This window comes from Onychostruthus taczanowskii, unplaced genomic scaffold (assembly GCF_017590055.1).
Source record: "Onychostruthus taczanowskii isolate IOZ18803 unplaced genomic scaffold, ASM1759005v1 scaffold13, whole genome shotgun sequence".
In the NCBI taxonomy this organism is placed as follows: Eukaryota; Metazoa; Chordata; class Aves; order Passeriformes; family Passeridae; genus Onychostruthus; species Onychostruthus taczanowskii.
The window spans coordinates 559783-586970 of record NW_024498462.1 but is presented as its reverse complement, the minus strand read 5'-3'; the positions used below and the strand labels follow the sequence as shown (position 1 = coordinate 586970).

The 27188-nt window shown below is 47.4% G+C and overlaps 1 protein-coding gene across 7 annotated transcripts in view; it reads left to right on the top strand.

The window, feature by feature from the left end:
• MED12 (mediator complex subunit 12) overlaps positions 1 to 27188 on the top strand; it is a 77101-nt gene that overhangs the window by 10289 nt on the left and 39624 nt on the right. For 3 of the 7 annotated variants that reach the window (XM_041396349.1, XM_041396355.1, XM_041396350.1), the window contains exons 10-41: positions 47 to 183; positions 946 to 1077; positions 1468 to 1594; positions 2197 to 2426; positions 2848 to 2928; positions 3801 to 3974; positions 4214 to 4358; positions 5298 to 5416; positions 5560 to 5703; positions 6469 to 6632; positions 6778 to 6909; positions 7463 to 7690; positions 7891 to 8035; positions 8316 to 8436; positions 9111 to 9212; positions 9925 to 10038; positions 10304 to 10467; positions 13169 to 13348; positions 13512 to 13583; positions 13867 to 14027; positions 14119 to 14280; positions 14363 to 14474; positions 14694 to 14783; positions 15209 to 15318; positions 15811 to 15946; positions 16225 to 16386; positions 16929 to 17306; positions 17634 to 17784; positions 17973 to 18178; positions 18587 to 18667; positions 18869 to 19086; positions 19676 to 19832. In XM_041396349.1, coding sequence (XP_041252283.1) covers positions 47 to 183; positions 946 to 1077; positions 1468 to 1594; positions 2197 to 2426; positions 2848 to 2928; positions 3801 to 3974; positions 4214 to 4358; positions 5298 to 5416; positions 5560 to 5703; positions 6469 to 6632; positions 6778 to 6909; positions 7463 to 7690; positions 7891 to 8035; positions 8316 to 8436; positions 9111 to 9212; positions 9925 to 10038; positions 10304 to 10467; positions 13169 to 13348; positions 13512 to 13583; positions 13867 to 14027; positions 14119 to 14280; positions 14363 to 14474; positions 14694 to 14783; positions 15209 to 15318; positions 15811 to 15946; positions 16225 to 16386; positions 16929 to 17306; positions 17634 to 17784; positions 17973 to 18178; positions 18587 to 18667; positions 18869 to 19086; positions 19676 to 19832 — 4835 coding nt within the window. Of the gene's footprint in view, positions 1 to 46; positions 184 to 945; positions 1078 to 1467; positions 1595 to 2196; positions 2427 to 2847; positions 2929 to 3800; positions 3975 to 4213; positions 4359 to 5297; positions 5417 to 5559; positions 5704 to 6468; positions 6633 to 6777; positions 6910 to 7462; positions 7691 to 7890; positions 8036 to 8315; positions 8437 to 9110; positions 9213 to 9924; positions 10039 to 10303; positions 10468 to 13168; positions 13349 to 13511; positions 13584 to 13866; positions 14028 to 14118; positions 14281 to 14362; positions 14475 to 14693; positions 14784 to 15208; positions 15319 to 15810; positions 15947 to 16224; positions 16387 to 16928; positions 17307 to 17633; positions 17785 to 17972; positions 18179 to 18586; positions 18668 to 18868; positions 19087 to 19675; positions 19833 to 22433; positions 22611 to 22762; positions 22845 to 24841; positions 25271 to 27188 lie in introns of those variants that run through there. The other 4 variants (XM_041396354.1, XM_041396352.1, XM_041396351.1 and 1 more) reach the window with 4 other exon arrangements.

Sequence of the window (27188 nt, the reverse complement as noted above, 5' to 3'; positions counted from 1 at the left end):
TCTACCAGGTGCCAAATACACATTTTTCTTCTCTGTTCTCTTCTAGGTTTCACTATTGGCCGTGTCTTGCATACCTTAGAAGTTCTGGACAGTCACAGCTTTGAAAGATCTGACTTCAGCAACTCTTTGGATTCCTTGTATAACAGGATATTTGGGCTGGGTCCAACCAAAGACAGTCATGAGGTGCTCTGGGACTTGGCTGCTGGGCCCTGGTCTTGGATGTGGCTGTGTTCTTGTTTATAACCGCACTGTTATTGTCGTGTGTCTGCAGAGAGCTGACTAGGTAGTGGCCTTTGGCCAAGAGACATGATCCTCGTTGAAAAGGATTGCATGTAGCTCTGTTAGGGACATATTAAAATGAGAATAGGGGGGTCTGTGCTCTAGAAAGTCCAATAAATACATGTAAGCTTGAGAGAATTCACTGATGAAAGATGTCAGTCTGCATACCAGATTGGTGCTAAGGACTTGTTATGGCAGTACTAGCCTGGTCACATTTTGGGCTGGCTGCTGATTCCTGGGAGCTCACAGTTCAGGTTCCTCTTAGCCTGGGAGTTGATGTATTTATGATGTGTAGGACCATAGTGCATCCACTACTGCATTGATTTCTAGAAAAGCACAGGACTGGCTTTTCATATACTTTGTATGCGGGTGTTGAGAAGTTGTGTTTTACTCAGTGCTGTGATTAGCAGTCTATAGATGTGCTGCTGGAAGAGAGATGGTTTTCTGAAGCAGAGTCAGTCTGGAGATTTGTCAGGGACTGTGGACCTCATGTTGCAAAATGCAGTCAAAGCAGGGGGGCTCTAGCTTGACATGTGTCCTCCCTGTAAGGAGGAGAGGAATGTAGCAGCGTTCAGTCTCTGTTCTGTGGGGAGTAGACCCACTGTTCTGCCTGCTCCCCTCTTCTGCTTGGCTCAGGTTCTCACTGCAGTGCTTCTATCCCCCCAGATCTCCCCAGACGATGATGCAGTGGTGGCCTTGCTGTGTGAGTGGGCTGTCAGCTACAAACGCTCTGGGCGCCACAGGGCCATGGTCGTGGCCAAGCTCCTGGAGAAGCGTCAGGCAGAGATCGAGGCTGAGGTAGGTCCTTATTCCTGGAAGGCTGGGAGCAATAAAGGAGAGCAGAAGTTACCTAACTCCTATTACACAGCCAGGCAAAGGCTGATCAGCACAGTGCCTCTTGTCACTGGTGCTGCTAATTATGGCATTTGCTCCATCTGACCCAATGTAGGTCATAAATGAGCCTGTGGGATGGTGCATATCCCATTTCTTGGATACATTTGAGGACAGCTGATTGCAGTGCAGAAGCGCTGACATACTTGGAGACTGTGCAGTAGCTTACAGAAACCTGTGGGGTGGCTTGCTTACAAGAGCAAAATAGAAAAATTCTCTTGAAGACTTCTATTTTAAGATGTATGGATAGGAAGTTTCTCCTCTGTGTCAGCAGTTGGTACTTTTCTGTTTCTGCAGAGATGTGGGGACTCTGAAGTCGTGGATGAGAAGGGCTCCATCTCCTCGGGCTCTCTGTCAGCAGCCAGTGCTCCTGTCTTTCAGGATGTCCTTATGCAGTTCCTTGACACTCAAGCTCCTATGCTAAGTATGTAATAAGAATTTGTGGTCTCCCAGTTTCTAGCTTTCCCTCTCTTGCAAACTTTGAATTTGTGCAGTTCTCTTGTGTGTAGGTATGGGATGTATCTAAATTCTCTATCTGTCTTCCTTGCAATTCAGAGTTTATCTTGGTAAGGGAGGAAAAGCAACTTGCAGGGCCAGATGACAGAAGGATGATACAGAGGCTTTTCTGTTAACAGAGTATTGGCCAAGGATAAATGGGTTTAATCAGGAATTACTTCAGGCTAAGAACTAAAGGGAGGTTTTTAACTGGTGACAGAGCTCTGGCTCTGATGGGAAGGTAAAGGGGGATAGGATAACAGGTCTGAATGATGCAGGCAGCTGTTTGTATCCCCAGGAATAGCACTTCTAGGCTAAAGTGCAGTACCTCTGGACTGTGACACTGGAGAGCTTTTGACTTACTTAATTGTTAATTTTCTGCTTTTAGTCCCTGCTGTAATCTCAGAACTGTGTATCAGTCACTGTGTTGACATCTCAGGAAATGCTTTTCCTTGCCTTAGTTTAGGTGGTTGGTGTTGATTATAGTGCTGCAGAACTACTCTGATAGCCCTGACTGTGTTGTCCTTTCAGCTGATCCTGGGAAGGAAAACGAGAAGGTGGAGTTCTTTAATCTGGTGCTGCTGTTCTGTGAGCTAATCCGACATGATGTCTTCTCCCACAACATCTACATGTGCACGCTCATCTCCCGGGGTGATCTCGCCATGGATTCTCATGGGCCTCGCCCTCCCTCACCCTTTGATGACCCTGCTGAGGAACATGACAGGAAGGAGACAGAGGGAAGCAGTGGCATCAAGCTGGAGGTGAGAGCATAAGCACCATGGCCCTCCTGTACATCTGTGTTGTGCTTGCCTGTTTTCACCAGCTTTGCAGCTTCCTTGCTGTTGCCCGCTGGGGAATGTACCACTGACTCCTGCTCTTCCCTCCCTCAACTTATTTCCTTAGCATTTCAATTTAAAGCTATATTCTAAGTGCCTGGAAAGGACCTGCAGATTGCAGAAGAGTAGATAGGAGAATCTTGCGTGGCTTGATACAAAGCACCATGTCATGAGGTGCTGTGTGAGGCCTGTCCATAATATTTGAGATGTATCAGGCTCCACCAGGCACCATGGGTGTGATGGCATACTGCTATCACTATCCAACGTGGACATCAGTGTAGTCAACAAATATTCTCTTGTTCCCTGATGCATCACTGAGATGTAAAGCTGCTCTGTCTCTTCCCAGGACACAGGTCTTTCAGAGCCCATGGACATTGACCACAACCCCAGCATGCTCTTTGATGACATGGAAAAGACAGATTTTTCGGTACGTTCCAGCATGTCCTGTTACTCAGTAAGTAGGGCCAGTGTGTTGTAGGGAGCCCAGGAGCAGCATGTGCCTTGTTTTTGTGTATCTGCTGGAAGTGGCTGGGTTGTAAGGCAGTTCACATTGCAGAAGGCCCATATAACCCATTTATGTAGGTTGGTGTTCATTGGAGCAGACTGAGTCCCAGCTGATCCTGGACTCTCTTATGCTCTGGCGCTGCCAGCCCAGTGTTTGGGCCAGGTAGGAAGTGGGTTGCTTGGAAGTGGATGGGAAATGAATGGCCATGATGGCATCAGATTGGAAGTGACCAGTTGCAGAGGTTTTCTTGATCCTGGGATAAGACACTACTCTGCTTTCATCCTACTGTGTGGCCTTTATTACTACTTCAGGTGTACAGTTCTTATCTGTGAGCATAGTTCATGGTAGCAGAACTTTTTGAAGCACTTAGCAGTAAAATGAACTCGTGGTGCTTGAAAAATCCTTGAGTACCTACATCTATCCAGCCATCTCTGACCTTTCAAGGTACATGTCAGCCAAGTGTGATGTAAAGTTACATGCTTTCCCAGGATCTCACTTCTGTGGAAGGGGCTGTTGCCAAAACTCTAAATTATGAATGTTTTGCTCCTATTGGGTTATTTTCTGTTGTGTTTAACCTAATATACAACATGGACCAGAAGCAAAAATACGAATAGTCTCTTGTCACAAAAACCAAGACCACAGTCTCTTGGTTTTTGCCTTAAGAACTGGCTGGTCTTCCAACCCTTCCTTTTCCTGCTCCTTTTTAGGCCTGAACAGAAGTACATTCCTTAGCAATCTTTACTGTGCATGACCATGTTTCCTAGCTACGTTTTCTTGTTCTTATGTCTCCCCAGATGTTTTCTCCACCAATGCATTGTGAATCTAAAGCCAGCCCTTCTCCTGAAAAGCCAGATCCTGAAAAGGAAGCAAAGACTCTGCTGAAGGATAAGTCTGTGGAAGGAATGCTAGCATCCCTGTATGACCAGCCTCGGCACATCCAGTATGCAACACACTTCCCTATTCCTCAGGTACGAGACCTGCTTCTAACTGCTCCTCTGTTGCTGTCTCTTGACAGCATGAGGCTGCTGTCTCTCCCTACTGTGACTGGCTAAGGAGCAGTTCTGCTTTTCTGGATGGCTCCTTGCTTACTCCCAGAGAAGCTTCTGAGATGAAGGTTTTCTTTTTCTTTCAGAGATGCGGATGTGAAACAAGATTAAAGCATTCAGCCGTGTAGTTGCTAATGCAGTTGTCTCTTTTTGTTCCCCAGGAGGAGTCATGCAGTCATGAGTGTAACCAAAGGCTGGTAGTTCTTTTTGGGGTTGGAAAACAACGGGACGATGCTCGGCATACAATCAAGAAAATAACCAAAGACATTCTAAAAGTCTTAAACAGAAAAAGCACTGCAGAGACAGGTTAGTAGAGCTTGAGACACTCCTTTTTGAAGTAAGAGCATCTTTCCAGTTGGCTGATTCCCTTGTCTGGAGTCTCACAGTGAAAGGATTTTATGCAATCTACAGTGTCCAGTAAGAGGTACTAGTGAATGAGTCTGGAATGGTGCTCTGTTTTCAAACATACTAACCAGCAAGTAAGACAATTGGTGTCCTGCTGGTAATATCTGTTTAATTAACTTGTCTTCAGAAGAGAATTGAGTCATACAAGGTTCAGTGTGAGACCCTGGCCAAAACTTTGGCTTTTCATATTTTATTTTATTTATTCTTGCCTTCAGATCCTTGTACAAGAAGCAGAAAACACTTTACCAATGTGTATTTGGCAAAGACTTCACTAAATGTATCCTTCTGTTACACTTCAGGCACGTGCTAAATGTGTAGGATAGGAAATTTGGGTAACTGGGTTAAAATCAACAGAAAGTGTCTGATGTCCAACAGCTGAGAACCTGGCTACAGTTTTTCTTTCCTAGTCTGATGCCTGAAAGGCACCTTAAAATGTGGTGAAAAGATGATGCTTTAAAATGTGGAGTGCTCTGACAAAGAAACTTTTGTGGCTGAACATCTCCAGTCCAGAATGCTTGTTCTCATCAGAAAGTAGGTATATTTTAAATCAAGGCAGAAGGATACTCCAAGGAGTGCTTTCGTTTGGGATAAACTTGATGTTTACCCTACTGTCATTCTTAGGTTAGGGGTTCCTTAATTTTTCTTTTTTTTTTTTTTTTTTTTTTTTTTTAATTAAAGATAGTCCTTATCAACTTAAGGTCTAGGACTCAGGCCTTTTGCCTGTGCTTCATGACATGGGCTCATCTTGCTGGGGAACTGTCAGAAGTTGATGGCTGATGTTTGATCCTCTGGTGAGGAAAGCAGCCTAATACTGTTTTCTGATGTTTTCAACTTTGGTAGGTGGGGAGGAAGGCCAGAAGAGGAAAAAGAGCAAGCCAGAAGCATTCCCAACAGCTGAAGATATCTTTGCAAAGTTCCAGCACCTTTCTCACTTTGATCAGCACCAAGTCACATCTCAGGTATGAAAATTTGAAGACTACTGTCCTGCGTGGGTCCTGACTGTATCTCTTTGTGTTACTGAGAGCAGCTTCCTGGAAAGAGATGAGCCTGCTGAGGGACTTCTGGAAGGGGAGATAGATTGTGTGTTGTCTTGCACTTGCAGGTATCTCGTAATGTCTTGGAACAGATCACCAGCTTTGCTTTGGGAATGTCATACCACCTGCCTCTGGTGCAGCATGTGCAGTTCATATTTGACTTGATGGAGTATTCACTCAATATCAGTGGTCTTATCGACTTTGCCATCCAGGTAAGGGCAGTGTGCTCAGGTGCTCCCTGGGAAGGGTTTGTCCACCTGAGAGGCAGCAGATCTGTGCTGTGATAGTTGGCCTGCTCTGGTCATCACTGGGGACCCTCTGACCTGTGTCATGAGGGTGGTCAGATTATATGGTCATTGTGATGCTTCTGGGCTGCAGCTGTCAGGAATAGGTTGTCTGTGGCAGATAGTCTTGCATGTTCTGTTCTGAGGATTATTCTTCCAAAGGCTTTGGGCTTGTTTCCAAAGGACTTGCAGTGCATCTCTGTCCCTGGTTGCAGCAGGGCCTTGTTCTGAGCGAGAAGGGGATTGTCTGTCCCTGGCACCTTGCCTACCTTGCTCCCCTGGAAAGATCCTTGGCACATGGCAGCTCAAGCTGCCTTCTGGATCCTGCTAAAATCCTGTTGCTGTTTCTGCAGCCTGTACCAGGTGTCTCTTGAAGCCTAGCTGATGGAATTGTGGCTGTTAGCCTGGAAAGGATATCAGAGTGAGACTTGATGCAGAATAGAACTATCAAACAAGCTGCTTAGAACTGCCTATGGCCATATCACAATTACTCTCAGATACCCCAGCCCTGACAGCCCCTTGTACTGCCTGAGACATTTTGCCAGCTGTTCTGGGGTGCATCCCTAAGCAGAAGGTGCCTGGCAGTGCCTTTCCTGGCAGGTCCTATAGGCTGTGGGTTTGGTGTGCCTCCTCCCTTTCTGACTATACCTTACCCCTGTGGCTGTTGAAGGGTTTTTCTGTCATTGGGTGCAGTTGCTGAATGAACTGAGCGTGGTGGAGGCAGAACTGCTGTTGAAATCCTCCGACCTTGTTGGCAGCTATACCACCAGCTTGTGCCTGTGCATCGTGGCTGTGCTGCGGCACTACCACTCCTGCCTTATCCTGAACCAGGACCAGATGGCTCAGGTCTTTGAAGGGTAAGGGCCTCTCCCCTCTCTGTGTGTAAGGAAGCACTATATGTGCTGGGGGTTCATAAGGGGCATGGACATCTATGTCCTTCCTAAAAGGCAGCTACTAAAAGGTGCCTGAGGGTTCAGCTCACTTTTTTTTGTCTCTCTGCAGTCTGTGTGGGGTGGTGAAACATGGCATGAACCGCTCGGATGGCTCCTCAGCAGAGCGCTGTATCCTGGCCTATCTCTACGACCTGTATACCTCCTGCAGTCACCTCAAAAGTAAATTTGGGGAGCTCTTCAGGTGAGTCTGATGCAGCTAAGATGCAGTGGGTACTGCCCACTATAGCACCTTGACTTAAACTTTGCTTTTGATCTTGTTTGGTGGGATTGCTCCTGAGAAATTCCTTGTTTGGAAAGGAATGGAGAACAGAACAAAGAGCATCATTAGGCCTCTGTTTATGTCATGGTACAACTGTGCCTTGTGGTTTGGGGCAGCAAACTAAAAATTGTGTAGTGGATTTATGTCCAAAGGGGGGTGAGTGGATAAATTACCAGAGGTTTCAAATGATTTACGAGAAACTGAGTCTCCTCCCCACAGAAGAGGAGTACTGATAGAAATTTTGTTAAGTTCTGGTTAATGTAGAAAATAAACTGAATGTTCAACATGTCCTAGAATGCAAGCAGAGAAAGGAATGAATAGAGAATAACAAAATTATTGGTCTTTATTGGTACACACAGTGATCTTGAGTTTCAGCGACTAAATGTTCTTTCCCAGAGGGGGTTTGCCTTTGCCCACCAGATATCAGTAGCCACTTAGTTTTTTGTGTTCCTAATCGCTTTTCTGTCCTGTTTAGTGACTTCTGCTCCAAGGTGAAGAACACAATCTATTGCAATGTTGAGCCATCTGACTCCAACATGCTATGGGAACCAGAGTTCATGATTGACACTATAGAAAATCCATCTGCACATAACTTTACATACACCAACCTGGGCAAGAGCCTCAATGAAAACCCAGCCAATCGCTACAGTTTCGTCTGTAATGCACTGATGCATGTGTGTGTGGGACACCACGATCCTGACAGGTGAGAGGCAGAGCTTTCATGGTTCTACTGAGAAATCAAATTCTTTAGATGAGGGTAAGGAAACCAGTGGCCATATCTTGGCTGTCTTGGGGTTTGAAGAAGGAGGAGCCAAGGCTGGGTTCCCTTAGAAAATCACTGATCTGATGGCATGCATGAGTAGCAAAGCTGACCCTCTGCTTTTTTCATTATTTATTTAACAGGGTGAACGACATTGCTATCCTGTGTGCTGAGCTAACTGGCTACTGCAAGTCTCTAAGTGCCGAGTGGCTGGGTGTGCTCAAAGCTTTGTGCTGTTCCTCCAATAATGGGACCTGTGGCTTCAATGATCTCCTCTGCAATGTTGATGCAAGTGCAAACATTCAAAAGGGGAAAAGGAATTGAAGCAGGAGTGGAGGGATCCCTTGGGAGAAGGCAAAAGTGAACAAGGGATGGAGGCTTTGTCTTCTGAGGGCAGGGAAAAGGCTTTGAACACCCGGGGCTACCGCTGGTGTTTGTTGCAGCCTGGGCAGACCGTGGACATTGACCAGGGGTTATGGGCCCTTCTGCCACCCAGCTCCTAGGAATTGCTGACAGAGGGAATGAGGTAGAGGCTGTTTGGATCACTGGCTAATCTCCTCTCTTTCAGGTCAGTGACTTATCTTTCCATGATTCCTTGGCCACCTTTGTTGCCATTCTCATTGCCCGGCAGTGCTTGCTGCTGGAGGACCTGATTCGCTGTGCTGCTATCCCCTCACTCCTCAATGCTGGTAAGTGCATCCCTGCACAAACCTGTCTGACTCTCAGTTCTGGCCCAAAGGCCTGTGCTTAATGCATACTTGGTGAACTCTAGTTTTTTATGCTTCTAATACTTCTTTTATAGTTAATAACTGAATATGGTGCTTTAGAGAAATTTGGACCTTTTAATTTCTATCAAAAACTGGTTGTGTTAAGGTTTTTCACTGCCCTACTCTCTTTGAGTTTGTGAGTGAGGTGAAATAAACATGGGGAGCTGTTATCAGCCTCACTGTGTGACCATTGTACTCAGCTCTGAACTCCAGCAGTATGCCTCCCACTGATAATAATGTTCAGCTTAGCATTTTGGCTAGAGCAGTTAGCTGGGCTTATAGCACCTGTGCCACTGCCTTGCTCTGTCACCAGCCTTCCTATCTCTGCTCTGGGGATTGCAGCATCCAGACTCCTGACAGGGTGAAGTTGGAAAGATAGAGCAAGCAGAAAGCAGTGCATGTCACTGGGGATAATACTGAAGGATTTGCTTGTTTGCATGTTAATTGCTGCACATGCTCCATATTTGTAAATACAATAAGGCTGCTGCAGCTTCTCGGCTGGCTGCTCCAGGGCAGTGCACTGTGAATAGCTTTTGGATTGAGAGTCAGCTGTCCTGGTGCTTAAGAAATCTCAGTTGTCTCTTTTCTTTACATAGCCTGCAGTGAACAGGACTCAGAACCAGGAGCACGTCTGACCTGCCGGATTTTACTCCATCTGTTTAAGACTCCACAGCTGAACCCATGCCAGCAAGATGGCAGTAAGTGAATGAACCTAGAGCCTTTCTTTATTGTGAAAGTACTTAGGCTCTTGCACCCCAAGAAGAGATATGAGACCTTATGGTTAGAGATCATAACCTGCTTGCTTTGAATAAAGCAGGCAAAGCCTGATGCACTTCCTTCATAGGACAAAGAACAGTGTCCTTCCATTTATGTCACTCCGTGGTAGCCAGGCACTGGGGAGAAGGTTCTTGGAGGCAGGAAACCAGCCAGTAGAGGTGGCCTTGCTGTCACTAAGCCATTAGAGTAATGATCACTTCTTCTTTTGTGTCTTGAGCTTTGTATAGCCTCTTAACTTGGTGCCAGAAGCTGCTGTTTTACAGCACTCCTTTTTTGTGTGATGATGGAAACATTCCAGGAAGCTCTGTTCTTGGCTTCTCACCAGTATCCTGATAGCTCAGATTTCTAAATCCAGCTTGTATTTTAGGTCTAGGGTACTGTTGGAGCTTGGAGTTCATGACACAGGCTCTGCACCCCATTTGGATTTCATGGTTCATTTGTCACAATGTGATTGGCACTATGCTTCTTGAAACTTAATTAAATGGGCCCTATGTTACAGTTAGGAAAGGAACTGGCCTCAGGATTCTCTGAGCTGGATTTTATGGTACTTGCTGGCACATAATTCAGGCAGCTCTGGAACCCGTGCCTTTCTCTCTTGCTGATTATTGCCTTTCCCCTTTGTCCTCTTTGCAGACAAACCCACTGTGGGAATCCGCTCTTCCTGTGACCGTCACTTACTGGCAGCTTCCCAAAATCGTATTGTGGATGGAGCGGTCTTTGCAGTGCTGAAGGCTGTCTTTGTTCTGGGTGTGTACCTGTGTTACTCTGAACCTATAACCATGTTTTTCAGGGGAGTGGCAGAAAGGCCAAGGTATTGTTCGTGTTGGCTGTGCTGAAGGCCAGAGGAGATCTGTTCTGCTGAATATGTGGCGTGTCTGTAGCTGTAAACAGCTTTGAGTGTTGGCTGCAGAGAGGTCACTGATCACAGGGAGAGTTTACAAAATCTCAGGATGTTTTTTGAGTCAGGCTTTGTGGTTAGAGTTGTTGTGTGACACTTGTGCTTATCTTTTAGGAGATGCAGAACTGAAAGGCTCTGGTTTTTCCCACCCGGGAGGTGTTGATGATCTCATGGATGATGAGCTGGGCACCAGGAAGGCTGGTGGTCGGGTAGTAACTGTAGAAACAGCCAGCTTGGATATTTATGCCAAGTATGTACTGAGGAGTATATGTCAACAGGTGAGTGTCCCATGTCTAGGTGTGTCCTTATCCCTCATATATCTCACATGCCTTTCTTCAGGTTGGGTTTGGCACGTATTTCTTTGAAAGATCAGTGAAGAACCTGCAATATTTCTGTCAAGTGACAGTCCTGAGGATTGCTCACTGTTAGCAAAACAGAGACAAGCAGTGCTCAGGAACTAGGTGTTGCAGTGTGCAGGGACTGCATCCTCTTTGCTTTGGCAACAGCACAGGGCTCGTGTCCAAGGAGGAGAGTGCTGGGAGTGGTAAGCTGAGATGTGTGCTGAAGGCAAAGAAGGTCAGCACAAGAAAGACAGACAGATGGTTTATTAAAATGATAAATGGTGTCTTTCAGGATGCAGCCTAAGTGTTGCTTGCAGCTAGGCTGTTAATGTGTCTCTGGGCTTTGCATTGCCCTGATTAGTTAATTAAAACAATGACAACAAAAGCCTTTTGCTTAGCCTAATCTGACAACACCAGTATTTCTATGCCTTTGTGGAAAATTGACACTTGAGGAGCTGAAACCTCGCTAATAATGTTGCAGAGTAGAGTGGCCATGCTGTATGAAGATGGATGTTGAATGGTGTCCTTAGCCTCGGTTATAGGTTTATTCTCTCAGCAGGAAAGATGTGGTGTTACAATCTGAAACCTGTATTTTATATTACTAATGTAACAGTAATGTGTAAACCCACCATTAGTGCTGTGTGTTGTCCTCATGCTGTTGTTTATTAATTGACTGACTGTATAGCAATGCCACCAACTTACCAAAAAAGAATTAGAACCACCTATTTTTAAGTATAAATTTAACATTCTTGATGTCACTTAAACCTGACTGTAGCATTTACAGAAGCAGATACTCCCTTGCTGATCAAAGTCTATCTGGGAAGGACTTGAAGCAAGTAGAAGTGTTTGTGCACAGCAGGGAGTAGCAGTGTCAGTATCACTGCTCATACCAGTTGTTGGCAGCACTGGTTGCGTAGAAGTGAACATTCCAGCAGACACCCATGAGTTACCACTAAATTGTGCCAGAGCTCCTGCAGGCTTCCTGCAGCTGTGAAGGGCTGGTAAAATGCTGTGTTTAATATTAGCACCTCTTCTGTGAGCAGTGAGCTTGTGCTATCAATGCCTTAAATTGTAGGTTGTGATTTCTCAGTCTCAGGTTCAGGTATACATTTTATAATAGACTTCATTGTGAGGGGATTAGGAAAAGAAGCATATTATAATTAATTTGAAGGTTTTTTCATAGACTCCTAGAATGGTTTGGGTTGGAATGGATGTTAAAGATCATGAGCAGGGCCACCTTGACTGTTCCAAGTTGCTCAGGGCCTTATGCAGCTTGGCCTTAAACACTCCCAGGGATGGGGCATCCACAGGTTCTCTGGGCAACCTGTTCCAGTGCCCACCTCTCAAACCTGTCCCAACTCCCTCTGGATGTCATCCCTTCCCTGCAGCATGTCTTTCATTCATCTTTATACCAATAAAGTGGATTGGAAATTAAGTCTAAGTTCTTGTAAGAAGCTGAGCAAATGATAAAAAGAGTCTTCCCAAGGAAATGTGTATTACCTAGGCAAGAAAGAGAAGATTATTATCAAGAGATTGTGATGTAGCAACACTGAAGGGGGAAATGCAATAGGCAGTGGAGAGGTCACCACATCTCATGTGAAAACTTCATCTGGAATGAAGATAATGATCTAGGCTGTGGTTTCACAAGGATTTCAAACCAGAGCTTTGACATTTTCAGTCTTTGTGCTTTGGTGCTTAGTTTGCTACCCACTGCTGAAGGTCTTTCCAGCTTTCTAGGCATAGAATCAGCACCTGTGCATAATGAACTGGATCCTCATCTTTTCTTTTGTCACTTCTCAGTGGAACAATTCTCTGATCAGGCTTCCTCTGCAGATGCAGAAGTGCTTATATAGCAGTCCTCTGTTGATTTTAATTTAATGAATTTGCCTAATTTTAAGTATGAAAAATTTCTGCACTAACAAATGCTGCAGGTTAACTGTAAATTGAGTGAAGTACCTACCTCATGTTTGGAAACTGCTGCCCTTATTATTATCATACATTTAGGAAGCATCAACTGAAATCAAGAGGCTGACAATAATAGCATAAATATGTGACTATAAGGGGCTTGCATCCAGTCAGTCATTTTCCTTTCCAGAGTCTGAGAAGTAAAGTAATTGGTTTTTCTAAGTTTGGCAGTGTGTTTTCCATCAGTATTTGAGAATTAAGGTGTGTGCTTTTCACCAAGACCTGTTCTGGTTTGGTGCTAGCTGCAACCTTGAGTTACCTAACTTAGGACAGCTACAGTCATTAGTTGTGCTGGAAATACAAACAAATTTAAGTGATCCCTTCTGATCTTCTGAACCCAAGTGGCAGTGTGGAGGGAGCCTGGACACAGTAGTGACTGTGTACTGTTAAATCACACCAATATTTTCTCAAAAGAAAGAGCAACTACTGTGTTTCATTACTGCTGACTTGTCAAAGTTTGTTTCCTCTGTTCTGATTACTGTGCTGTGCCTGACGCCTGCTGAATCAGGATAGTACAGTTCATGAAGAGAAATGATTATCAGGCATAACTGCATACTAATAAAGCTTTTATGATTTTGATGTGTTCCATGCATCTCTCTGAGACTGAAAGCAGGGGCGTTGGTTTGGAATCAGACATCAGTTTGACTGTGCTGACTCTGCCTTCGTCTTGCAGGAGTGGGTTGGAGAACGATGTCTCAAGTCCCTCTGTGAAGACAGCAATGACTTGCAGGATCCTGTCCTGAGCAGCACACAGGCCCAGAGGCTGATGCAGCTGATTTGTTATCCACACCGCCTCCTGGACAATGAGGAGGGAGAAAATCCTCAGCGGCAGAGGATTAAACGCATCTTACAGGTGCAGGCTGCTGGCAGAATCTGAGTGTCCTAGTAATTGCCTCATGTAATTGCAGCCCTCTGAGGGGTCTGACACTCGTTGTGCTGGGACCTGAGGGTGTGGGTTGGTGTAGTCTGAACTGAGATATGGCATTATGTGAAGTGTGTATGTGTGTGTGTTACAGAATTTGGACCAGTGGACCATGAGGCAGTCCTCGCTGGAGCTGCAGCTCATGATTAAACAGACAGCAAGCAATGTGAGTTTTTGCTCAGAGGGGATCATGCAGGGGAGGATGAAGTGGCTGCTTGAGAGTTGGTGGGGAAGATGGCCTGGCACAAGTGGGGATAGGGAGAAAGTAAAAAATGAGGGAGTCAGGCTGTGAAAGCCAAGCACAAAAAGGAAGCAATGAGTCTGAGACTCCAGGAGCAGCAGCCATGGGGAAGTTGGCAAACTGAGTTTGTACTGAATTGAAATTTGGAAGCTGTAGGTGCTCTCAGAGAAGGACTTGACTGTCTTTTTTATTTTTTCCCTACCTCCAGGAGATGAACTCCTTGTTAGAAAACATAGCCAAGGCCACCATTGAGGTATTCCAGCAGTCAGCAGAGACCAGCTCTGCTAGCTGTACTGGTAATGGAGTCAACAATATCAGTAGCTCGACAAGTGCTACACCTGCCAGCAACAAATCCAAACCCATCCTCAGGTAGGTGTAGAGCCAGCATGCAGCTCTCTTGTAGACAAGTCTGCATCTTGAATTGCATTGTAAACAGCTTTCCTCTCCTATGTTGTCACAGCTCCCTGGAGAGATCAGGAGTGTGGCTGGTGGCCCCTCTGATTGCCAAGCTTCCAACATCAGTGCAGGGCCATGTGCTGAAAGCTGCTGGAGAAGAGTTGGAGAAAGGACAACATTTAGGGTCATCATCCCGCAAAGAGAGGGACCGCCAGAAGCAGAAGAGGTGAGTCCAGGGGAAAGGGCAGGCAGTGTTTGCTGTGCTGATGCCAGCCTGGCAGTATAGCTCCTTCTCTGTTCTCTCACAGTATGTCCCTCCTGAGCCAGCAGCCATTTCTGTCACTGGTGCTGACATGCTTGAAAGGTCAGGATGAGCAGCGGGAAGGCCTCCTCACCTCTCTGTACAGTCAGGTCCAGCAGGTAGGGGTCTTGTTTCTCCCCTCACTTTCCTCAGGAGCTCGCCCCTCCAGCAGACAGGCTCTGGAGCATGGCCTCAGGATGTTGCTTGTCTTAGTCTGTGTGATACAGGGAGCTTGAGCTGACCATTTCTGAGACACCAGACAGTGGATGGTACAAGCTGCTCTCTCTAAGCTTCAGCATACAGCTGATGAGGTCTGTCCTCTCTTCTGTATTTCTTAGATTGTTACAAATTGGCGAGAAGATCAGTACCAAGATGACTGCAAAGCCAAGCAGCTGATGCATGAGGCCTTGAAACTGCGGCTGAATTTGGTGAGCAGTTGCAGAAAAAGAGCTCAACCATCTGGGGTGAAGAGTTGTCTGCCTTTTTTTCCTTTGGAACAAGCACCCACTGGAGGGTCTATATATGTCCTGAGGCAAGGAAGTATGAGAGACACTTGTGCTGCTTCTAGGTCTTGGGCCCTGAGTAGGACAGAGTGTGTGAATAAACTCCCTTGCTCTGTTTCATCAGGATGAAATCTAGAGACTTGGTCTCTTTTGTAGATGTGCCTTCCCCTTTGAATGCCTTTGCAGCCCACAGCACTACTACTTGCATCTGTGGTTTGGCTGCTGACAGCAGTCTCCCTCAGCTCTCAGTATTAAGCTCCTTTAAACTAACCCTGGTTTAAGCTCCTTTCTCACTTCAAAATCTCAGTGTTTCTTGGTGTCCTTGTGACTAGACTCCCTTTCTCTGCCAGGTGGGAGGAATGTTCGACACAGTCCAACGCAGCACACAGCAGACAACTGAATGGGCTGTGCTTCTCCTGGACATCATCAGCAGTGGCACTGTGGACATGCAGTCAAACAAGTAACTTGCATTCTGACTTCTGGTTTATACACTTTCTAAGAGAGGCAGTTGTTAGCATGGCCCTGTTTCTCATGTGAGCTGGCTGTTTCTCTAGATGATCTGTCAGAAGTGACAGCTGAAAGAGACTTTGAAGTAATAGCAGGCTATGACTTAGGTCCTGGTAGTTGAGTACACTCTGCCATATTCAGAACAAACTTGGCTTTCCAGATGCAGAGAGATACACAAGGGAGAGCTGAGTCTGCTTTTCAGAGGTGCTGAATGGATACAGAAGAGTCCAGTCTTAATCTGTGATACTGCACCTAATTCAAGTGGGAGTAAAACTCAAGTGTGATGTATAAGGAAAAGGAGGATTAGTGTGGGAGGTTATTCTGAGGACTGACACTTCTGAATGTGGGTGGAAGTCTTGACAATTAATAGTGTTTGGTGTTGCAATGATGGCAGATGCTTTTTATCAGTTTTTCAGGTGACTGACCTTTCTGCTCTGACCAACAGTGAGCTCTTCACCACCGTGCTGGACATGCTGAGTGTTCTCATCAATGGCACCCTTGCTGCTGATATGTCCAGCATCTCTCAGGGCAGCATGGAGGAGAACAAGCGGGCATACATGAATCTTGTCAAGAAACTCAGGGTGAGGGACACCAGCCCCTATGTGGGGACTAGACTGGGCTGTGTTGTGGTTGTTCAGCTATGCAGATTTACTTGTTCATGTGTCTCATGAACAGTGCCTATCCTGTTTCTGCTGTTTAAATGAAGTAGTGAGGGTGGCCCCTATGACTCTGTAGGTCTGAAGAGTGCAAAGGTGAGAAGTAATGCAGGGATGGAGGCCAAAACCAGAAGAGGCATAGGTGGGCTTTGGATGGTTTTTCCTGAAAAATTCCTCAAGTCCTCTTTGTTCCACTTGTGCAGAAGGAGCTGGGGGACCGTCAGTCTGACAGCCTGGAGAAGGTGCGACAGCTCCTGCCACTTCCCAAGCAGACCCGAGATGTCATCACCTGTGAACCTCAGGGATCCCTCATTGACACTAAAGGCAATAAAATAGCTGGCTTTGATTCCATCTTCAAGAAGGAGGTAAGTGAAGCATTTTTGTCTGTATCACAGCTCCTGAGTGCAGGTGTCACCTTGTCCTCTGATGCCTTAAGTCTGCACAGCTTGGGAGGCATCTGTATGCAGTGCCTCATTCCCTGACGAGCCTGAAGTGACTTGCTGCACGCAGACAAGCTGGCACATAACCACGTCCAAAAAGGGCAAAGCTGGGGTGTTAATGCTTGGTGATAGCATGCTGCTGTGACCTGAGATGTTAACTAAATTTGGGGGTTGTATTTATGGTCATATGAAGTGTAAAGAGAAACACATAATCCCTGTCACGTAAGTTAATGGCAGAGCCAGTGTGCAGGAGGCTGGCAGAGATGGAATGAAGGAGAGTAGACAGTTGTGGATGAAAGCTTTTAGAAATGACTGCTTTGCCACCTGGAGGAGCAAGGACCATTAGCAAGGGCTCAGACTGTTTACTGAGAGATCTGGATTAGAGCCTGAAGAAAGGACAGAGTTACCTGTACCCTCGTAGGAGCAACAACAGGGACTTGAAGGTTCTTATCTCTTTTGCTTTAAAGGGTTTGCAGGTTTCTACAAAGCAGAAGATTTCTCCTTGGGATCTTTTTGAGGGTTTGAAGCACTCAGCCCCGCTCTCCTGGGGATGGTTTGGGACAGTCCGGGTGGATCGCAAGGTGTCCAGGTTCGAGGAGCAGCAGAGGCTTCTTCTGTATCACACACACCTGAAACCCAAGCCCCGCAGTTACTACCTGGAGCCTTTGCCACTGCCTCCCGAAGAGGAAGAGCCTCCTACGCCTGTGGCTTTAGAGCCAGAGAAGAAAACTGCAGAACCAGCCAAGGCTGATAAAACAAGCTCCAATCCTGCCGCCTCCACTGAGGAACGCAAGAAAAAACAGAGCAAAACCAAGAAACGCAACCAATCTGCCAGCAAAACTGAGGTAATGGAGTTTCCAGCAGCTCTGGATGTCCCATGTCCACCACTCCTAGTCACAAAACACTCCCTAGAGTCTTTCTGAGGAGCCTGAGAGTGGTGTTATGGTGAAGATGTGATGTGTTTCCTCTCAGCTGAGAGTACTGGAGCTTTGTCCTCCTCTCTCTAGCTTGGGGCAAGGCAAACACTTAATCCCTGATGGGAGGAAAGGAGTCTGCCCAGCTCAGATAACATCCTTGGCTTCCTCCTGTGGACATTTCAACCCTTTAACAGTCTTCCTCCGTTCATGAATTCCCAGTGCACATTGATTTTTCGTGCTGCTTTGTCTTTGCAGGACTTCGTGCTGGGCCCTAGCCGAGGGGTTCCATATGGAGTTGGAATGCCTACGGATCTCTTGCATCACCAGTCAGGAAGCACCATGTCAAGGCTGGCATATGGGCAATCACCAGTGGGTCTCTATGCCCAGAATCAGCCTCTTCCAGCAGGTAGGTGCACCAGAGAGCCAAAAATATTTCACCTCTTCGGGAGCCTTTTCTGTGAGATGGTCCTGTGCAGGTCCCTGCACTTTCTCCTTCTGTCTGTCATGTCTAGGTACAGTGATGAGCAGTCATTCTGGAGCTATGAGGTGCAGCAGCAGCTGTGACTGCTCTGCTTGTTTCTCTTCCTCTTGCAGGTGGCCCTCGCCTGGATACATCCTACAGACCAGTACGCATGCCACTGGGAAAACTGGTTCAGAGTCGCCCTCCCTACAGTGGTGTGCTGCCTCCAGGGATGGGGAGCATGATGGGCATTGACCCCTCCTACAAGCCAGCAGTGTACAGGCAGCAGCCTCCAGTGTCCCAAGGACAGATACTGAGGCAGCAGCTGCAAGCAAAGTTGGTAAGTCAGAGCTGTGCTGTTGCTAACTCCACAGGATAGCATGCCAGGCTGTTTGGTGCTGTTCCTTTTACCCAGAACTGCCCAACTCTGTATCTGCTCTTGAAATATGTTGTTTCTTGTGTCTGCTTTGTGGGCCCCTGTCACTAACAGTTGGAGGAGGTTGTCACAGGGTGGTCACTGGGGAATGAGAGGGGCATGTTCTGCCTGGGGGTGGCAGGTTTTTTAGTGGCCTTTTTGTCCCTGGTCAGGGTGAGACAGAAGTCATGAGTATGTGCCTGCTGTGCAGCAACCTCATAAGTTAAGCAGTGAAACCATTTGTCTGGTTTAGTGGGAGCTGCTGAGAAGAGAAGCAGCAGTGTTCCTGCCCTTTGGAGATGTTGGAAAAAGCACTTCTCTCTTGCCTTCCAGCAGGGCCAGGGCATAATGGGCCAGCAGCCTGTGCGCCAAATGGCTCCAACCCCATCTTATGGAGCACTGCAGCCCTCCCAGGTAAGTGGCAGTGACTGCAGGTATGGCTGGAATCTGGCTCCAGCACAGGGCAGCAGCTTTGTTCTTGCTGCTCAGCCTGAAAGCTCTTGGCTCCTCTCCCTAATGAGCTTCCCTGTGACAGTATTTACAGGAGGCTGATATCCTATGTTCTGTTTTCCTTTTCACCCCGTGACTAAAAAAGGCCTTTTTGTTTCATTTCAGGGTTACACTCCTTATGTCTCCCACATAGGCCTTCAGCAGCACCCCTCCCAGTCAGGCACGATGGTACCTCCTACCTATTCTGGTCAGCCCTATCAGAATTCCCACCCCAGCTCCAATCCTGCTCTAGTGGATCCTGTTAGGCAGATGCAACAGAGACCAAGTGGCTACGTGCACCAGCAGGCCCCTGGCTATGGGCACACCTTGGGCAACACACAGAGGTACCTCCTGCCCTATGGGATGTTAATAAGCTCCATTTCATTAAGGGCTTCCCTGCTCTCCTTGCACAACTCTGACAGCAAACTGAAAACCCCGTTCTCCATGCTGTACTTTGCTTCCTCAGAGAAACATCTTTATCCAGCTTGCTGTCCAGGAAAGAAACAGATAAATAGGATGAAATTTGGAAATGATAGCTGTAGGCAGGGAACTGTGTTACTAGCCAGAGAAAGATGGCATAGAAAAGTATGAGAAAAAATTACCTGGGAAAGTCATAGTTTTGGTTTCCAATCTAACCAGCAGATCACCATCAAAGGGCTAAATCTGAGATTTCCATTGTTCCTGAGCAGGCATAAATCCAACAGGAAAGCCATGCAAAACAGTGGGATGACGACTGTTACTTAGGGCTTCTAGAAAAACAGGTTGTATTAAACCCTGGAGAAGCCCTTGTGTCCCTCACGTTTCTGCAGAGACAGCATGGATCGCAGGGGGCTGTTGGGGCTGTCTCATTGATGTCAGAAGTTGTGTTTGGATTCAAGAAAGCTGGCTGCCTGTGAATCCTTTACTCCATGGGCTTGTCCTTTCCTCTCGCAGGTTTCCTCATCAGTCAATACAGCAGACCCCCATGATGAGTGGGATGAACCATTTGGGTCCACAGGGAGTCCCCTCAGGAATTCGACCCAGCCAGATCCTTCCTGACCAACAGCAGCAGCAGTACCTGAGGCAGCAGCAGCAACAACAGATGCTGAGGGTGAGTGGTTGCTGACAGGAGGAAGGCTGCTGGAGCTGGAGGAGGCTTGCTTACCTCTGCCCCTCTGTGTCAGGAAGGATGTCACTCTGTTGGAGGCTGTCTGTGGTAATTTGCTAGGCAGTTCTCCCTTCCTTAGAGCTGGCCACTCCTGATGGAGATTCCTGATGCACTGCCTTGTGCCAGTCACCCAGCATGAGCTAAAAGTCTGTTCTGTGTCTGGCCTCTGTCCCACCTCTTCCTGCTCCAGCTGCGCCAGTAGATTGTGCAAAAAGTTAGCTGTTGTACAAGTGTGGCAGGAGCTAGAAACAAAGTGAAAAGCCCCCTGTCCACAAAAGAGCAGAAAAGTTGTTCAAGATCATCTTTAGGGGCATATCTGCATTTCTCAAGATCAAAATAAGTATTGGTTCGTTTCCATTGGCAAAAAATCTGGCATGAATCAGTCCATATATTCCATTTCTTACAGCAGATGGTGAAAAACTGATCCAAAGCCAACTGTTAGACCCAGCTCTCTAGGTTCAAAGAAGATCACAAAGCATGAGTCAACAGACATGGATTCCATGGATTTGCATTATGATCTTATGAACATTAAATTCTTACATGAAATAAAGATACATTTCTAGGAATTATAGAAATTTATTGAATTGCCAAAGAAACCAGAGAAACACAAACAGTTTAATTGGTGAATCCAATGCCTTATGACAAGGCCTAGCAAACCTGTGGAATATGGAGAGACTTTACATGGCACAGAGGGCTGAGTCTTTTTGTTCAGAGAGTGGCCTGAGCGAGACAGTGGTTCCTGCAGAGAGCTGCAGTCAGCAGTATCTGAGAATTGCTGCCTTGCACTGGACAAGAGAACTGCCTCTGGCATGGTCAGCAGCTTTTAGTCCTTTTGATAAGTAGCACCCCCTGACTATTCACTTTGAGTTTCTTTTAGCATTCTCCATCACTCATATTTAGAAGAACATGCCTGAGACAAATTGCTAACACTTCTCCTAGCTCAGTAACTTCATGTATACCTTCAGCTTTTAGCTGACTTTGCTTGGTTGCTTAAAAAACCCACAAAGGTGGAGTGCTCAAGCTATCCCATTACTGTGACTCCTGCTGTGTTACCTGAGCTGTGCCTGCTGACTTTCATGATGCAGTGGCTTTCATGATGGGTGGCCTTTTGATTTGTCTTATGTGGGTTGGTAGACAGCTGCTGCAGGGAGGTAGGACATGAAATTGGTATCCTGGCTCATTTAGTCACTCATCTGCTTTCTTGTGTACCCAGGTTGCAGCACCCATGTCAGGAACCTGTGGCCAAACTGGTATAAGTTGGAAGGCTGTTCTAGAAAATCAGTCCCTTTGAATTTGAATCCTTGGTCCATTGAATCCTTGATCCAATGTGTTCATGACTGGTTCTTGTGTGACCTATTATTGTCCACTGTTCTTTCTCTGTTCTTTCTCACTGTTATTTGCCCAATGTACATTCCTAGGGAGAACTTGCAGCTTCCAAAGGTCAGGGTTTTCTAACCTTCTTTCATAAGACACTGTTCCTTCTCCTGATTGTATTTTTGTTTGTTTTCTGAGTCTGCTCAAGTTTTGAACCTTGTCCTTTTGAGCCAGTGACTGGAACTGTACCTACCATCACCACGTTGGGTTTCTTCTGATAACATTAGTATTTTTTTTATTTCTGCTAGGAATATTTTTTTTTTATCTAGAGAGTTAAAAACTGCTTTGACAGATGGGAGAATTGTCTGAAAATTAGGAGAAATTAAAAACCTTGAGATTTCTGGGTATGTTCTGACTCTAACACACTGAATATTCTTCTCAGCATAACTAATTCTGTAAACATTTGGTTTTGAGCACTGAATCCAGTTTTATCCACATCCTTTTATTGAAGTGTAACACCAGCTGTCATGAGTGGCAGGAAAGGACAGCAAGATAGATTGAAGAGTTGGGGACATGATTGAGAAGGAAAGTCTGAAATAGCTGGATGTGTTGCATTAGAGAGACAAAGACAACAGGAGAGATAAGTCTCTAAATTTTTTATCTTAAAAAGAAATTTTAAAAAACCTTATCTCTTCTTATCCCTAGGCTGTAGGACCAGAAATGGCCTTAAAACACAACACGTGAAATTCAGGGTAGAGATTAGGGAAAACTCCAGTAGTAGGAGCTGACCTGGAGTGGATTGTGTAAGGAGATTATAGGAGCTCTGTTGCTACCTCTGAAAAGAATCTGAGAATGAGTCAGGCAAATACTCATTATTCATTATTGCTGATCTTAACCAGGAGACAAAAGATGAAGCAGCCAGCCTTTTGAGTCCTTAGTTTTCTATTCTTGCACCTTGTTTGCTCCTAGTAATAACCAGTAGACTCGGAGTTCTCTTCCTGTCATCTGTCAATACCTCATCTTGCAGAAAACTTTGTTGCTGTCCCTGTATTTCTTGCCATTTCTCAGCCTGGGGTGGAGTCCTGGTGAAATTTGAGTAATTTAGGTAGCTGTAAGGAAAATGGTGCATGAGGTGTTTTACTCCATGGAGCGTCATTCCTCCCTTAGCCCTCGGTGTGCCCCGTTGCTGTATGCGTTGCCCTGATGGTCCCTTCTCTTTTGTCTTCACAGCAGCAGCAGCAACAGCAGCAGCAACAACAACAGCAGCAGCAACAACAACAGCAGCAGCCCCAGCCACCACAGCCCCAGCCCCAGCAGCAGCCCCAGGTGTCCACAGTGCCTCAGCCACAGGCGCAGGGCCAGCCCCCGGGGCTGGGGATGCAGGCTCTTCCCCCCCAGCAGCCCATTGTGAGTGTTCCCCCGGAGGCACAGGGACGTGACAGTCCAGCACAGATGCAGCAGTGCTCCCCCTTTCTCCCTCCCTGAGCTTCCCAGGGCTGTGTGAATGCTGAGGCTGCCAGCCAGGTGGTGTGGCTATAACTGTGTTTCTCTCTTTACAGTTCCAGCGCCAGGGCCTTCAGCAGACACAGCAGCAGCAGCAAACAGCTGCTCTGGTTCGACAGCTTCAGCAGCAGCTTTCCAGTAAGCCTGAGTGTTCTTGATCCTGTTGCTAGTCTCCTCCCTGCTGTTTTCTTTTGCAGGTACTCTGGTGTAGAGAAGCGAGGCCAAGCCAGACTGTCTGTCTGAGGACATAAATTATGCTGGCAGGGAGGTGGCATCAGGACTTAGAGCTACCAGCCCAAGGGGGCACAGCAGCAGGGAGGGCAGTGCTTGCCAGGTTGTGAACAACCTTCCAGACCTTCCTTCTGCTGCCTGTAGAGGGACAAGGGAGCTGAGCCCTTGTAGGGATTGCCACACAGCTTTCCTGAAAGGATCCTGTATGCAGCTTTAAAATCATCTGGGGGTATTTTCTCTGCTGCAGGTGACCTCTGAGGGGCACAGGGAGGCTGTAATCCTGGAGCAGTCACTTGGTGGATGACCCAGAGACACTGTGGTTGTGTTGTGAGCCAGACAAGACTTCTTGGAGGCAGGAGGAGTATTCTAGGAAGTGTAGCTGCACACTTGCTGTGTTTGTGGTGGTCACAGCAGGGTAATGGCATAGATGTTTTTCAGTCTGGCACTGTATTCCTATAATCTGTATTGAATTACTGGCTGGAGGATCACAATACAGAATTCAGGGTCTATGCTGTTCCCTTCTGAATTGCCTGCTGTCAGTGTCTTCTGTCACCTTACTGCCTTTTCTGCTGTAAAAATGGCAGAAATGCAGTGAAAATTCTGAGAAATGGACAGCACAGTGATAGTTGTTTGTTGTATTTTGCACTGAGAGTGAGACTGTGACACATCTGGTAATGTGTGGAGTGGGGGACTTGGAAACTGTGCTTATACTTGTTCCCTGATGAGAAATTCTTAGTCCTTGTGGCCAAAAATCTCCCCAAACCAGGTTTTAATGTGTAAAGCTTCCCACTAGCCTGATCCACAAATGATAAGTCTGTGCCAAAGGATCTCAGCTGGGACATTCAAATATAGGAAGACCTTGTATAAGAATCTGAACACAGCAAAACAGCCGTATTTTTGTAGCCTTTCTGTACAGCAAATGGAGCTGTTGTATCTGGAATAGATGAGTGGGTCCCATGCAGCCTTGTGTCAGCATTCAGCTTCCATGCTGCCTCCTTGGGTTTGCATCATCTCCCCCTGGAAGCATCTGGAGTTCTCATTTGTAGTGTCAGGGATGGAGTGGAAAGCAGGAAGGTAAACCAAGACCAGCGTGCACAGGAGGGGGACAAGTGTGTTTTGGGCCCAGGATGAGTTGCCTAAGGAGGCTCCAGGGTGTTTCTGAATGTCCAGAAGAGTTGAGAAGGCAGCAGGCCAGCCAGGCTACACTCGGCTCCTTTTGCTTTAGTGGCTCGGGTCACACATGCTGATGTTTATGTTCAGGAAAAAGAACAACACAATTTTATGTATTGGACAGTACTCATATATACTGTGAGCACTGTAAATCACAAAACAGCAGTCCCAGCAGTTTGGAAGTTCTTGAGGTTCTTGAATGTAGCTTTACCATGTTTCCTGCTTTTATGCCATCTGGAAGTCCTTTGGGTCTGTATGGACATACTGACAGGAAGCCAGGGATATTTTCTCTGAAACGTTTGGTTTCTGGGAGTGCTTTAGGATAAGTGACACTAGCTAGCTCAGCAGCTTGTATGGCTGCAAAAATTTTCTAATTTTATAGAGCTGACTTTCTTTCAAAATTAGAAACAATCCATAAACTCATCTTCCCAGCTACTTGCCACCTTTCAGGGCTTTGTTGTGGTCTTCCAATTCCACCATGAGAGATGGAGAGATTTTTCCTGGAAACTCCAGGATCAGGACTAGAATATATCTCTTCCTGAAAGAATGTGTGATCCTGGCTGTGCTGCTGCTCAAAGGCTCAGGCAGATCTGCAGCACAGGGAGTACCACAGTGGTTATATTTTCCTTCTCATAGCCTGTGACACTCCTCATACTGCACTGGTGATGTGGGGAGGGGAATCTCTTTTCTGAACTAGACCTTGTGACTGTTTAACTCTGTCTTGGCCTCAACAGATACACAGACACAGCAGAACAACAACCCATTTGGACGCTACTGACCTGTGGCACTTCAGCCTGATTCAGGAGGGAGACATCACTGTGGATGGATACAGCCTCTTCAGCCTGCCCCACTCTCTGGGGCAGCCCCCACCCTGTGTCCTTGTGTCCCCCAGTGCTGCTGCTGTCTGTCCCACGGGGAGATGCCAGGAGGAGCATTTTATTGTACAGAGAAAGTGTTTTTACTATCCAATTTCTACAAATGTTTATGGAGATCCCTTGTGGCTGATAGTCTCCCTTCCCACTTTGGTTTCAGTTTTTACTCAGTTTTTAGTATTTTTGTTAAAATAATGATTAAGACATTGTAAAATTTTGTACTTTATTTATACCAGATGAACTCCATACTGCAGACATTCTCGGATGAATACAGAGAGCTTACTTTGCAAACTGAGTGTGTATTCAGAGCCTGCCTTTCCTCCTCAGCATTCTTCCCAGTACAGCCCAGCAGCACCCTCCACACATGGTCTTCATCTCTTCCTCAATAGAACTAATGTCTGCATTTTCAGCTTTTGTGAAGGCTAAACAATTTTTTTGGGAAGGAAGGCTCTTCCCTGTTTATTTCATAAGCTGGTGTTCACACACTTGCAAAGGTTTGTGCAAGCTTTGTAGGATTTTTATGTTGATTAAGGGCTTTACTGGTAGTCCTGTTGCATGTTCTGCCAGGACACCGGTATGAAACGAAGATGGACTTCTACTGCAGGGTAATTCTGAGTTCTAACCAGCCCAGCTTCCCCTACCACAGCAGTTACAGAGATGCTCAAGCTCCTTACCTCTGCAGTCTAGGAGGAGCTGCAGATTGAATGCACTCACAGTGCTGCTTTTTGCTTCTCATCACAGCAAGGTTTGGCTGATAAGCACCAAGGCTCTTATGTTAGCTCCTTCCTGACAGCCAGGCTGCTTTTTCTGCATGGCAAATGTGCATTCTGAACTTGTGCCCTGCTTAGTGCAGCCTGCTGGCAGGAGGTCTGATCTTGGTGCTTGCTACTCCTGCTGTCTGTTGAAGCTGGAAGCCACCAGCACCTTTCTTCTCTCTTGGGTTCTTCCTCGGGAGTTGGACCTGTGGTCCCTGTGGTAGCTTTGCTTGAGCAGCCTCGTCCTTCTGTCCCATCTGTGTGGGATAGGGTGAGGCCACAAGGACTCAGCAAGGAGTTGCACCTGATCTTCATCTGAGGGCAAATAGTTTTGGAGGGTGGGCCACTGCATGAAGGCAAGCTCAGGGAACTGTGAGGGGTGGCTGTGCCCCTTGTACCTGTTGATGGGCTGTGTCTGCTGTCCCAAGAACTTTCCTCAGTGGGAGTACGTGTACGGGTGAAGCTGCTCTCTGGGGCTTGCTTGGCACTACACACTCTCTGCCCTGCTTGTCCACGGACAGCTGCAGCTATGCCAGGCTCTTGCCGTGTGGCTGCAGGACCATTGGAAGGTGTTGCTGGCCAGGCCTGATGGAAGGGACTGAGTTGTTCATGAGGACAGGGGCTTGCTCCCTTAGTGCATCTCTGCTTGTCCCCTTCCATGCCTGCCCCCAGGCTGCCCTGGCCGGGGGCTCTGCTTGCCGGCAGCCCGTGCTCGGTGACCCCGAGCTGGGAGCCCTGTTGCTGGCCATGGCTGTGCCAGGCCGCCCCTGCTCGGCCCTGTTCCCCTGGTGCTGCCGGGGGGCGGACACGGAGGGGCCCCTGCGCGGGGACACTGGGCACTGCCTGTGCCCGCACCATGCCCCTCTTCCCGCTGTGTACGGTCATGGCCGACAGCCCCCTCCCCTGCCGGCCCTGGCGGCAGCTGAGCCTGCGCCAAGCGGCATCTTGGCTGCTCCTCCTGCATCGCCGCCGCGCCGGAGCTGGGAGGGGGCGGCTCTGCAGCAGCCGGAGCGGGCCGGGAGGCAGCGGGGCCGTGCTGGCCGGACAGGGCTGCGGTGCGTGGCCCTTGCACGGCAGCTGTGGTGACACGGCAGTGCTGCAGGGCGAGAACTCCGAGCCGGGTGCTGACCTGCTGTGAGTTCTGAGGGCGGAATCTGGGGATTCCCAGGAGACACCCGCCTTCGGGGAGAAAGGGGATGACTTGTCCCTTCCTGCGGCCAAGTGCTGCTGCCACGGGACCCTTTATTGCACGGCCCAGCAACAGGGCTGGCCCTGCTCTTCCTCTGGCAAAAGGCTTCCCCAGCTGTGTCAGCTGCTTGGCAGGCCAGGTCTGAGTGGGATGAGCGGCACTCCAGAGCTCTGCTGTGGTGACAGACGCCGGGCTGCCACAGTGTCCAAGATCCCACACAACCCGCGGTGGCTGCCCGGATTTCCAGTGGGTGCAGGAGGTTCCA